The sequence below is a fragment of the Phocoena phocoena genome, chromosome 3, assembly GCF_963924675.1.
Source record: "Phocoena phocoena chromosome 3, mPhoPho1.1, whole genome shotgun sequence".
In the NCBI taxonomy this organism is placed as follows: domain Eukaryota; kingdom Metazoa; phylum Chordata; class Mammalia; order Artiodactyla; family Phocoenidae; genus Phocoena; species Phocoena phocoena.
In genome coordinates, this window is record NC_089221.1 from 169,531,711 (window position 1) to 169,544,600 (window position 12,890).

General features: G+C 60.8%; 1 protein-coding gene across 3 annotated transcripts in view; it reads right to left on the reverse strand.

Annotated features, from left to right (window-relative positions):
- Positions 1–12,890, reverse strand: part of KDM4B (lysine demethylase 4B) — a 93,464-nt gene that overhangs the window by 41,685 nt on the left and 38,889 nt on the right. For all 3 annotated transcript variants that reach the window (XM_065875384.1, XM_065875385.1, XM_065875383.1), the window contains exons 6-7: positions 11,400–11,503; positions 6,900–7,037 (exon numbers count right to left, since the gene is read on the reverse strand). In XM_065875384.1, the coding sequence (XP_065731456.1) occupies positions 6,900–7,037; positions 11,400–11,503 (242 nt within the window). The remainder of the gene's footprint in view (positions 1–6,899; positions 7,038–11,399; positions 11,504–12,890) is intronic.

Sequence of the window (12,890 nt, forward strand, 5' to 3'; positions counted from 1 at the left end):
GTTCCTGCCCTCCTCCGCCCGGCCCCCACTGTCACCCCACCTTCTGTCGCCTCCCCTCGGGCTCCAAGTTAATCGCCCAGAGCAGGCAGCAGCGTTACTGAACAGAAGGCACGCGGTCTGGAGCAGCGGAAACAGTTTGGTTCACATTTCACAGCAGTGAAGTTCAAGGTGGCCCAGGCTGAGGGGCGGGGGGCGAGTTTCAGGAGAGGCCCCCCACCCTGGATGCGCAAGTTGGGGGACGTGGGGGCCGCCCCTGGAAGCGCTGCATCTGGGGACGGGCCTCCCCACCTTCCACGATCAGCAGAAGCCATGGGGGCGCAGACTTTCCCGGAGGCTGAGGGCTGGCAGGCAGCGGCCCAGACAGCTGGCGGAAAACCAGCTAAGTGCGCCGGGCTCCTGGCCATTCAAGCTGGCTTCTAAATCTCTCTCGCTCTGTTTAATCCGAAGTCATCTTCTGTACCTTGTGGGGTGGCCGGTACGCCAGTGCACCCTCGGTGGAGGAAAGAGGCCCACCCACCGGGGGAGCTGGGAGGGACTCGTGAGCCAATCCAACGTGGCGTGCGGTCTTATAGGACTAACGTGAGCCCAGACCTAAAAAGGCTGATGTGTGCACACTTTATTTTCTCCAGTGAAGCCGGAGCATCCCTCTGATCTCTCTGGTCAGTAATCCCACTACAGAGCCTGCCTGGCCGAGCATATGCCTGGGGAAACGGAGCACAGGCCTCTGGAGGTGGCCCCTGCAGCCACAGCCGAGCCCCGGACACCCGCCTGGGGGAGGCCGCCAGCCTGCGAGACACGCGCGGACAGAGAGAGCATCTCCCAGAACCCCCAGCTAATTCACTTAACCTCTCTCTGGTCCTTGCAAGGTCACAAGGCCCAGAGTCAGAGCTTGATGCAGGCAAGAGCCATCAGTAAAGCCGGAGAGAGACAGAGCGGGGTGGGGGGAGCCCAGGGAGCGGGGGTAGAGGGAAAGGACCGCTCACCACAAAAGCAGCAGCATGTGACCAGAGGCAGGCGTGAGGATGCACGTGGCCGGTCGGGGACTTGCCCACTGCCGGCTCTGATCTCAGGCCCTGTAGAGTCCTTATTTTTAAGGTGTCCCAAATTCCACCCCACAGACCTAATATTGACCAACATTTGGGCAAATCCCCCACCACACACACACACACACACACAATGGGATTATACATTCATGATCGAAAACCTAGTTTTTCCACCCAAAATGCCATGCCCATCTTTGCACACCAATAAATAGTGAAACCATTTTTGTGGCTGCGTAGTATTACACGGTTCACCCAGACCCCCAGCCACCGGTATAAATTTTCCACTGTGAAAATCAAAGATGCAATGACTGTCCCCGTATGAGGAAGGCCTGAGGACCAGCACAGAGAGACGCACGTGTCCCACGGACGGCAGACACCCTCTGGGAGCTGCCCCCACGGGTCTCCCCAGTGGCCCATGAAGGGGCCTCCCGGTTCCGAAACCCCTTTCCCAATGCTGTCTCCTGCTTCACAGGCTCCCTAGTGTTTGTGGACCAAGGAAGGGAGGTCTGCTTGGTGAGCACGGCATCCCCCGTGGACCCCGTGGACCCACCCACACCCTGTGCGCTGACAATCTGGTAATCCGGGCGGTAGGATTTCTTTAACAGCTTCACTGAGCTATAATTCGCATGCCCTACAATCCACCTCCACTCACAGAGCTGTGCATCCATTGCCACAATCAATTTTCGAACCTTTTCATCACCCCAGAAAGAAACCCTGTACCACTTAGCAGTCCTCCCCAGTGCCTGGCAACCACTAACCCACTGTCCCTGTGGATCTACCTGCTGTGGACAATTCCCGTCGACGGAATCACTCACTACGTGGCCTTTTGCGTCGGCTTCTCTCACTGAGCATCGTGTGTTTGAGGTCCATCCACGGGGCAGCACCGTTCCAGACCAAGGGGGTGGGAATGGAAGGCCAAGTCGTGTGTGTTCTTCTTCCCACATCTCCCAAACTGGAGGATGAAGCCAGCAGGAAGTCCCCGCCCCCTCCTAGAGTCTGTAAAAGCCTCCATCTGCCATCCTGTCCCTATAGCTACCGCCTCCTCCTCTGGGGCCCAGAGCAGTCCTGCAGCCTCGCCCCTCACCCTCCCCCCACGGACTCGGGCAGTCTCTGCCTGCCCCGGCCCCACGGGCTTGGGTTCTAATTCCTTCCACCAACCCCCACTCCGCATGGAGGCCCAGCCCCGGCTCCACTACCAGCTCTGCCATGTGTCCAGAAGCCCAGGAAGCAAGGGGTTCATCCACGTGCCACGGGGCTAGGGCCATGTGGTCCAGAACCCTCAGCGGGAGTCCAGGAGGAAGAAACGGGCAGCCCTGTCATCAGGGTGCACTTTCGCAGGAGCTGTTGGGCGCTGGTTTGGGTGTGAGTGTGGATGACGCCCAGCCCCGAGGACGCTCACGGTCCACTCGGGACATGGCGCCCCTCCTACCCATGGGGGCAGGGACCCAGCTCCCTCATACCCCGAACGACCCCAGGATCGGGGGCCTCTCTGCCCAGGGGCTTGGTAGAGAACTTCAGACTCCTTGGGGGCAGTCACCTCTCCAACATCTAGATCCTGAAAGAGGACCGGTTCCTACAGAGCAGATACATCGACGCCCTGCAGAGCCCCGGTTCCCACAACCCTGCTGTCGGCCCAGCCCCCCAACCCTTGCCCCGGAGAAGAGAGGCACATGGAGATAACGTACCCACAGCCCCGGAGGTCCATCCCTCGCTCCCTGTTAAGTGCGGGTCTCTGGCTCTGGCAACAGCTAGCATCTGTCGTGCTTAAGGGACTCCAAAACCCAAGGCTGTGGACCACGGCCACGAAAACTGCCTTTCAGTAGGAAAAGGTGGTGGGCAGATGCGAGGTCTCGCACATATGCCCGGCGGAGAGGAACTAAACTGAGCTGACGAAGCCCCACTACCAGAGTCCAAAAAGTACAGCCGTACTAACCAACCACCCTCTGCGCCGAAGAGAGAAAGGTCAGCCAGGGCCCTCAGCTAGGGCTGATCCTGTCCCCAGGAGACATATGGCAATGCCTGGGGATGTCTGTGGCTGTCACACTGGGGGCTCGTGGCATCGAGGGGGCGGGGCCGGGGAGGCTGCTCCACACCCCACAGCGCCCGGGACGGCCCCCCAGAGAGTGACCTGGCCCCAAGTGTCACAGCGCCACAGGGGGTGGGAGTGAGGGTGGGGAGGGGACCCTGGATTGGGCTGGGCCAGAGTCCGAGGGACCAGGGCCATTTGCACCCAGAGCTCTGCTGGATCCTTATCCATTTCACCCCCTTTGTAGGCGGGGATGGTCGCTGGCCACAAGGAAGGCAAGGCCATTTCCCCGGCGCCGGGGCGGGGACACGGCGGGCGCCCCCCACTGCAGGGCGCGTCAGGCAGGGAGCAGGTGGCCACGAGGCTTTCCTCCTGTGCACAGAGGGCTGATGAGGGTTAGTGTCAGCGATGGGGAAGGAAGACCATCCTGGAGAAGAAACTCTACCTCAACTTGACAGTGAACACAGAGTGCAGACTGCAAGTGGGACGAGCGTGCTGTGCTCAGTGGAGAGGGTGGGAGAGGGCAGCCCTCTGCAGCCTCTGTCAGGTAGACGGGGGCCAGAGGTGCTCCTTCCAAGGCGCTCTGGCAAGAGGCCACAAGCCTATTTTCTCCAGAGTTTTAGAGCCAGGAGGATGCTGGGCGCCCCTGTGGCCTGCAGGGCAGACCTGAGCCCGAGGGCTGGGCACCCTGCCCACAGTGGGGAAGTCGGGTGGGCTCTGCAGGGGGCCGGCAGTGGCACATCGGCATTTGGCCTGGCCTGCCGGGCACCAAAGCCACCAGCGCCCTCACTGGACCCTCCGGAACCTCCAGAGACAGTGGCTGGGAGCCAACCTGCTGGAGGGAACAGCCCCTCTGATGCCGGAGACTCTGTGGGCTACAAAGAAAAGAGCAAAGGAGGTGACCTTCAGCCCTGACGGGCTGGAGCCAGAGCGCCTGCACCCTCGATTCTCTAGACCAGGGACTGCAAACTTCCTAGCAAGGACCAAACGGCAAATATTTTCCACTTTGCAGGCCAGACGGTCCTGTTACAACTACTCAATTCCACCGCTGTAGGCAAGCAGCCCTGCAGGGCACGTGAATGAATGGGCGCATCTGTGCCAATAAAACTATTTATCAAAGTGAAATGTGAGTTTCATCTAGTTTTCAATTGTCACACACTCTTCCTTTGATTTTTTTCTCCCCCAGCTCTTTAAAAATCTAAATATCATTCTTTTTGCAGACCATACAAAAATAGTCGACCTGCCAGGTTTGGCCTGTGGGCCCCCGTTTGCCGACCCTGCTCTAGAAGAAAGAACAGGAACACCTGGAATTCACACAGGCTGGCGAGCGTGAGAGCTTAGCCTTTAATGCGTCAGCAGAGGGAGAATGACAGAAACGGACGGTGCGGGGAGTGAGGGGCTCGCTGGGTGCCTGAAGAGGTAACGAACCAACAAGTACAGAAGTCTCTAGAATCTGGGAAGTGGACGTTCTCCCCCTTGGCTGCATTCCGAGGAATGTGCTGGAAGGGGATGCAGACGGGACGGGGCACTCAGGCTGCAGGGAGAGGCCCCTGCTCAGCGGGAAGGGGCCCTGGGTCCCCCCGTGCCCCACCCCACCCCCCTCCCTTAAGTCCACAGGCCCAGCACCCCGGGAACCGAACAGTCCCCTGCCGCCAATGCCCTCAGCTTGTCACCTGCGAGGCCAGGCGCCCGGCGGCCTCTCCAGCCCAGACTCGTTATGGGGGCAGCGGAGCTTGGAGGTCTGGACCTGCTGTCCCGTTCCACCACCGAGAGGCCTGGAGGCTGACATCAGGTGGCAACGGACGGGTGCCCCGTGGCCAGTGGCCACTCCTGGCAGAGGCCGCTGGGCACCCCAGAACCCGGGCCGGCTGAGAGCGACGCTTGTCACTTGTTCAGTAATTTCGCGCCCCGCCGCCTGGCGATGAGAGTGTGGAGCCCCATCTAAGGCTGCGCTTCCCCAGTGCCGCTTGTTTGTGAACACATGGCTGAACCCAAAATTGCTTTTAATATCCGGGCAATCCCCGCCGGCCCCGCAGCAGGGTCGGCTCCAGCAGCGCCTCCAGGACCAGCCCCGGGGCCAGGCTGGTAACTCAACTGCACAGAACTCCCTGCAAACATACCCCTGTGGATCTAAAGGGACAGTCCTGACACCCCCGCCTCTCCTCTTGCAGCGAAGCCAGAGGCTCTGCCGAAGACAGTCCCCCCCCAGTTTCCTGAATTAAGTATAAAAAGCCCAGCACTTTAAATCCGGGGCACCTCTCCAGTCTTCCTGGCTACAGAACCCGTTTCCTTTTCTCAACTGCACTGACACAGCGAAGTTAGAGAAACAGATCATTAGAAAGACAGAGACGAGCGAGCCCATCTAGACCGCGCTGCCCAGTGGAGACGTGACGCAAAGCCACCTGTGAAGCTTACTTTTCTTCATCTTAATTTTTCACCCCATTCAAACGTGGAAAGAAGCAGGCGACATTTGCTTTAAGGATGGATCTTGTTTAACCCCACCTGTTCAAAAGCATCAGTCTGTAACCCCCCTGAACACCCTCTTTGCCAGGTGCCCTGCCGTGGACTCGGGGTGTTGCATGCCACCGGCTCCCCTCCACTCGTCACGACGCCCGATCGTCATGGCCTAGACCCTCTTTTGCAAGGGTCCAAGGTCTGGGAAACACTGAAGGAATCAGGATCCGGGCTCCAAGTCCTCCGGGTCCACACTGCTCCCACTTCCGGGCCTGGGAGAAACCCACCATCTGTCCCAACCCTGGGTCCTAACTCATAACGGCTGAGAAATTCCACGGAGGAACCCCAGGGCTCTGGCTTGGGAGGCTGGTAGGAAGCTCAGCAGGAGAGGCCTCTCCTGTCCCATGACCCAAGTACCACAGTGGATGCTTGTGAAGAGCCGGGCCCCCTTTTGCAGTGGAGAGAAGGTTAAAGGGACTGAAACCTGAGAGCCGGGGCCGCTTGGTCTGAGCCCAGCTCAGAGCTGGGCAGAGCTCGCCGGCTTCCTCCACGGCACCCGTGGTACCAGTCTTGGGTAGAAGGCCCCTGGTCCCGGCAGCCAAGGAAGGGCTGGGCCTGCTGCCTGCCCGACAGCCCTCCCAGCAGCTTCTCCCTCCCAGGGCCCTGCCCAGTGCTCAGCCGCTCCCTGGACTCGCCACTACGGGGCCTCGTGCCCCCAAAGCTGCCCGTCAAAACCACAGACAGGTGAGTGCAGGAGAAAAGGAATTTGAGAACAAGCGCTTGGCTCAGATGTCAAGTCTGTTGGCCAATAATCGGCCCTCTGGGACCAGAACGGCAAATTACTGAGGAAAATCAAAGGAGTCTTCCGGCCTTTCAGTGACCTCTCAATGTGGATAGCGAGGCAGCAGGAAGCCCTCAGGCTCGAGCGCAGGGTCTGCTCTGCCAGGGTTCTGCGCCCTCTCTCTCTCTCTCTCTCCCCCTGTCTTTCTTGCACCCTGCAGCAGAAAAGCCCAGATGGGGAAGCTGGAGGGGGGCAAAGGCGCTGGGGCCCAAGCAGACCCCATGCCCGGCCAGGTGGCCTCCAAGGGGTCAACTAACAAGGAACAAATCTTCCCTGATCCCCAGACGATGGGGAACACGCCTGGGGTCTGCCAGGAGGAGGGGAGACCCGACCCCAGGCCTGCCCAGACTCCCTTCCCCTGCCTCCAGGTGAGGAGCATTCTGGGGACAAGTTTGCTGAGGACCCAGAAACAGACCCTTATGGAGAATCCCAGCCTCTGGTCGAATGTAAACGGCTGCCACCCAGGCCCCGGGCTGGCTGAGCAGGTGGGAGCCGGCCCCCTTCAGACCCTTCCCCAGGGTCTGCGGGCACTCACCTGGGTGGCCACCTTGCCGTAATCAATCCACCGCAGGGTGGCAAAGTTGGTAGATTCCGCGCAGTTGAATCCGTGGTTGAATCCGGCGTGGTAGCCGTAGGGGAACGTGATCATGAACTCCCCAGCCTCCTGCGTGATCTGAGGGGCAAGAGGCCAACAGGTGAGGGGCGAGGCCCGACACAGGGCATCACGGGCTGATGGCAAAGCCACAAGAAGCCACCGAGGAGCACAGCAGGGGGACGTGGGCTCGAGGGCGTCCCAACAAGTGCCAGGGGGCCTGACTTTAGGAGCCAAAGGAGCCGGCCAAGTGAGAGGCTGTGGCCTGGTGCTCACATGGCTTGGAGAGTAGGTGAGGCGAGTGGCCAGGGCGGCAACTGGGCTCCCAGCCCCGCTGCTCACTGAGACCCCACTGGGCGCCGAGGGGACAGTCTGCACTCTCCAGACGGGTGAGCAGCAATGCTAGGATTCTAGGTACTTCTCATTTGGCTGGGGGGTCTCCTGCTTTGGGGGTAGGTGGCCTGTCAAGCCTCCATCCACTGTGAGATGTTCCCACACGGCGCCGGGGCTGGCGAGGAGGGCCGGTCGGCACTGGCGGAGCTCGGAGCCCTTGGAGCCCAGGGTGGGTTCGAGCCGGCAGCATGGTGCCCAGCCCTCGTGCGAGGAAGGCGCAGGCCCACCCCCAAAACGTCCCCAGAAGCTGGCCTAAGTGGCCCCGCCACCGTGAGTAGAGAATCTGTCCACTACATCCCAAGACATGGGTCCTTCCAAGTGAGGGCAAAGAGACTGAAGCGACACGTCAGTGGGCCGGGAGGACACGTGTCAAGGTCATGACACTGCAGGACAAGCGCGTTTCCAGGCCTATTCAAAATGGTCTGGACGGCCAGACTCTGGTCCAGCCTCTGCGACGGAGACCCCAAACCAAGAAGTTGGGCGTGAGGGACCAGGGTGGGGGACCCACAGTGATGCCAGACAGAGGCTTCCAGAGGTGCCAGCCCAAGGCCTGGAGAAGGAGGCTGCAGCCTCCTCCCAGGGCCCCTCCCCACTCTGCACTGACTACCCCCGGCCATCAGCAAGCGCTCCAACAGACCAGTGCTCCGGCAGACGGATGACAAATAGCAGCGGCCACCATCCCCACTCGCTGTGTCCCGGGACGTGAGGAGGGGCTGCTGGACTAGAAGCTGTGACGCGGGAGCGACCCTCTGGGGTCAGGAGGGCCAGTCTTCTCCTAGGCTAAGCACGTGGTGCACATCAGGTTGTCTGGAGTTCTGAGAACGGGGCCCCAAATGCACCCGCCCCCCCAACCCTCGACGATGTTTCTCTCTAGGGTTTCAGACACGGACCGCGTTGCCCATGCTCTGCGTCTGGCCTCTTCCGCTCGGCACATCCTCGGGGTTATCCGTCCCGCTGGGCACATGGGTCGTCTGCTCCTTTTCGTTCCTAAAGGGGTCTCCTGCTATGAGGATGTGTTGCTATTTGCTCATCTAGCCTCCTGCTCACAGGCCTGTGGCTGTTCCTGGTCTGAGGCTCTGTGAGCAGAGCTGGGGGCACCTGTGGATTCATCTTCTCCCGGTGGTTGCTTGCACTTCTCCGGAGTAAACAGACTCCGGATGGGGCACCGTGGGGCCCCAGGAAACTGCCCAGCGGCTCTTCGCAGTGGCCGCCCGTGTTGCACCCACATGGTGGGAAGGGCAAGTTTCCCCGCGCCCTCGGCGGCATATGGGGTATGGGGTATTCGCACGCAGTGGCCCCGTGGAGTGGGTGTGATGCTCCGGCCCCCTCCCTGAGGTCTGTAGATGCCGCCCACTGCGTCCTGCCGGCGCCTGCACACGCCTCCTTCTGCAAAGTGTGTCTGCTCAAGCCTTCTGCCCCACTTAGAGGCTCTTCACCACTCTGTCGCTGATTTGTAGTTTTCGGGGCCTGCTAATAACCCCAGAGAGAGGAGCAGAAATCGCTGGATTCATTTAAGTAACCAACGAGGAGTCAAACCCTGGCAGGGGAGGGTGGGTGGCAGGAGGTGGCGACCGGGGGTGGGGTGAGGTGGAGGTGGGGAGACTTCCAGAAGCCAACCACAGAGTCAGAGATCAATCAAAACTGACGTAGCCTGGAGAAAAGCCAGTCCTTAAGAACACGGAAATATCTTTCTTTTCAAATAATGAATTGTACCCATCAAGGGAAGTCAGTGTGCATTAAGTAATATTTTTAAATTCCTGTCCAAGTGACAGCCGCATGCGGGGACGAAGCGACGGCAGAAGATGGGGGAGGAGGGGACATGCAGTGTCCCCAGGGCCCAGCGGCCAGCATCCTCGTTCTCAGGAAGGGTCCCCTGGGCCAGCTTCTGCTGCAGGACTCGGAGCCTCATCAAATGAGATAAATAAAATTCGGGTTTAGGGATGTGCTTTTAAATGCAATTACTGATGTTCTTATCCTACTTGAGCTGATTCTGTAAAGTGCTATCTCGCTTTCCAGAACGCCTCCGTGCGTGCACTGGCCTGCTTGAGCCTCAGGGACGCAGCAGGGTCCCCGTCACCGAGCTGGAGCCCCCGTGGGGAGAGGCACACTGAGGGCCTGGTCCCCCACCCGATCCGGCCCATAAATCAAGGCCCAGAACAGGAGATGTGCTCACTTAGAGCAACAAGGAGATTATGTCCCTGTCAGAAAATCTACATCCTGGTGGCTCCATTTCAAACCCACGGTTGTCTGTCCTCCGTGTCACCACCGTCAACATTATCCCAACGATAAATCAGAGGGCGCTTGGGATGACGAATAGGCCGTGACGCAAAGCAATCAGTAGTGGAGGGAGCGCCAGCCCCAGACGCCAGTCACAGAGGAAGCCCGGCGGTCGGCTGCTTGTGCGAGCTCTCCAAGAATAAATGAGGAAGTCCGTGGCAGATCACAGAAATACACACTTTTAATTATTAAAAAGCTCTGCTATCGATCTGCTTTTTCTTCTAGAAGTAAATACCATTACAAAGATTTATAAGCGGAGTGCGGGGCGTCACTCTGAAGGCCGCCAGGAATTCAGATGAGGGGCTCCACGTGGAGCCTGACGCCGCAGGGCCCGGAGCCTGGTCCTGAGGCCGGCGGCCCACGGAGGGCTCCCTGCTGCTGGACAAGGGCCTTGGGACGAAGCTCTGTCTGGGCCCCGTGGGCAGCCGCTGTGGCTGCGGAGCCCGGCCTCTCTCCAGTCACCAGCGGCCCCTCTGGGCCAGGAGGCCGCCGCTGCCTTGGGTCACGCTCTGGCATTTCGTATACAAGCTGCAGGGCCACACTGGCACTGACCCAGGAGAACGAGGGAGCCCGCCAGCTGACTCCTGCGACCCGCATCCCTCTCCAGGAAGCACCACTCTGGAGAACGTCCGCGACAAAGGGACGGGAGAGCAAGTACCTCTCACTTCCGTGAGCAATGCCATGATCTGTCTGCGAGGCTCCTGGCAAAGAATGATGTTCCAACCAGAAGACGGGGGCAGGTGGGGTGGGTGCGAAGAGGGAAGCATGGAAAGCTGCGTTTCTCAGAGCGAAATAGCCCACTACCTAATAAGCGTGAGCAGCAGCTGCGGCCCCGATAGAAAGGCGAATCCCCTATCTGTGTGCTGATGCTGCAGGCGGTCTGACTGAAACGTCAGAACAATTTCTGACCTGCTGACACCCTTGGCCAGAGAGAGGCACGAAGGTCCGCCCCCAGAACTCGCTCCCGCGCCTGACGAAGCACTCTTCGGGGAAACCTGCAGAAGCCGGGTTCCCAGACAGTCCCCTCTGCCCCCTGCCCTCGGTGCCACGGCCCACACGCCTGTCCGGTAAGTTCCGGGCACAGGCCTCTCGCCTGGACCCATGCAGGGACCGAGGCGCAGACTCCCCCGTCCAGGAGGGCTGTCTGCGGGGAAGGACTGGCCTGGAGTGACGACAGCTGGGCCCACTTCCGGGGCAGAGGCGGCCTGGCCCCGGTGCTCAGCCCCCGCCCGCCCGCCCTCCGCAGGCAGTGGGGTCCCTGCCAACCCGGCTCCCAGCGTGGCCTCACCCCTCACAGCCCCAGGCGGACCAGTGGTGCAGCCTCTGGAGCAGGAAACTGCATGAGTTCACAGCCTTCACGCTGCGAGGGAGCCAGGCATTTCATTTCTAAACAGGTATTTGCTCTCTCAAAGGCGTCTGCCCGGGCACGGGTGGGCAGGAAGGGACTCCCACGGGGAGTGCCAGCTCCTCAGCGCTTCCTGCCGGGTCAGCAGGAGCTGCCCCAACCATCCACTCCCCAGCCCGGCCCGCAGACCTGCCGACATTCGGGTCTGGGTGGGAAGGAAAGTCAAGGCCCCTCCTGACGGCCCCTCTTCCATCCTCACTCCCCACCCTGGAAGAGCTGGAGGCTGACGGCCCTGCCCTGGCTTGCCATCGTCCTAGAACCTTCTCCAGGGTTAAGACGCCAATTTCCTGGGGCACTCGTGGTCACGAGGGCACAGGGCCCAGAAGCCCCTCCACGAGCAAGGTGGTCTGTGCCCAGCCCCTACGTACCCGGCTGAATGGGATCCCATACTTCTTGAGGATGATGGGCGAGATGAGGGTCATCTTGTGCCGAAGGAAAGCGTCGCAGCCCTGGGAGCTCCCGGGGAAGAAGCCTAGAGCAGAGAAGACCAGCATCAGCCTGGCGGGATGGGGCGGGGCCTGCCCAGCGGGACGGGGCGGCGGGGCAGCCGGGACACCTCTCTCCGGGCAGCCCTTTCCTCCGAGGCCCCGAAGGAACGAAACACACAGGGGACTGCGGGACGGGGTCCTGGGTGACGAGGGGCGCACCCACAGCACACATCCGCGGTCGCAGACAGGGTGCGGCTGCCCAGAGACTGCCACCCACCCCGAGCTCCCCCCAGACAAAAGCCACTGCATTGCTTCCACACGGTCACTTGGCCACGTGAGAGCGCAGCCTGGACACAAGACAGGGGAGCTGCTGCTCTTGACCAGACACACGGTTGAGTGGGGTCCCCCACCACCCCCCAACACTGACGAGTCCGCAACAAGGAGGGGGGCCGCCTGAGTGGCGCAGGCTCTCCACCCACGTGGTCCCACCACCACCAGGCAGGTGAGGACACGGAGGCCCGGGAGACAACCCGCCCACCCTCGGCCCCAGACACACGGGGCCAACGCAGGCCGCGCCCACAGCCCCTAACCCTCTGTCTGTGCTCACAGCCCCTATGCTCTCTGCCCCACGTAACTAATTTACAACAGGGATAGCCTCCGCGAGCCTACGGAAAGCCCACCATCAGCTCTACCTGCCCAGAAACCGTGCTTCACTAACGCAGCTCAGGGACGTTCCCACATCGCCTGTTGGCTGAAACTCAAGTCAATGACACGTGTCTCGTGGTTAAGGAAAAGCCTGTCCCAGGTTCTGCCCATGGTGGCCAGGCGCCTCAGCTCAAACCCGCACGGAGAGTGGGCACAGGAGGGCTGCCGCACGGCTCCTCGAGGTGTGGGGTAAGTCCCCACGGCAGCAGCACCAGCACGCACTCCCGAGCAGCCACCTCCCTCTGGGGCTGATCCCCAGACGCAGGCAGCCGCAGGACCCTTCTGGAAGCCGATCCAGACCGGGCCCAGCCTCCAGGCCAGCGCGCACCCTCGACAGGCTGCTGGGTAAAGAGGGCACATGTGTGTGTACGTGTGCGTGTGTGTGTATGTATGCACGTGCGCACCCGCGTGGCCCCACCCACACGCCAAGGTGGGAAGAGGCTCCTAACCGCAAGGACACAATGGCAAGGCTCTGGAAGGTGCCGGGGCTGACTGAATCCAGCAACTCTGCCCTGCACTGAAAGCGTTTCAATTAGAGTTACGGCTGCCTGCCGCCCGGCCCGCCGGCCTCTCTGCAGTTCCTCTTTTTAATGCACAGTTTAAGTGGCTCTCATTAAAGCTCTAATAAAGAAGCACATTTTAAGTGATTAGCACCAATAACGCGCCCACACATTAATGCTCTCCCCATGGGCCGCACAACTCCCCCAGCGAGCCCATTCGGAGCAC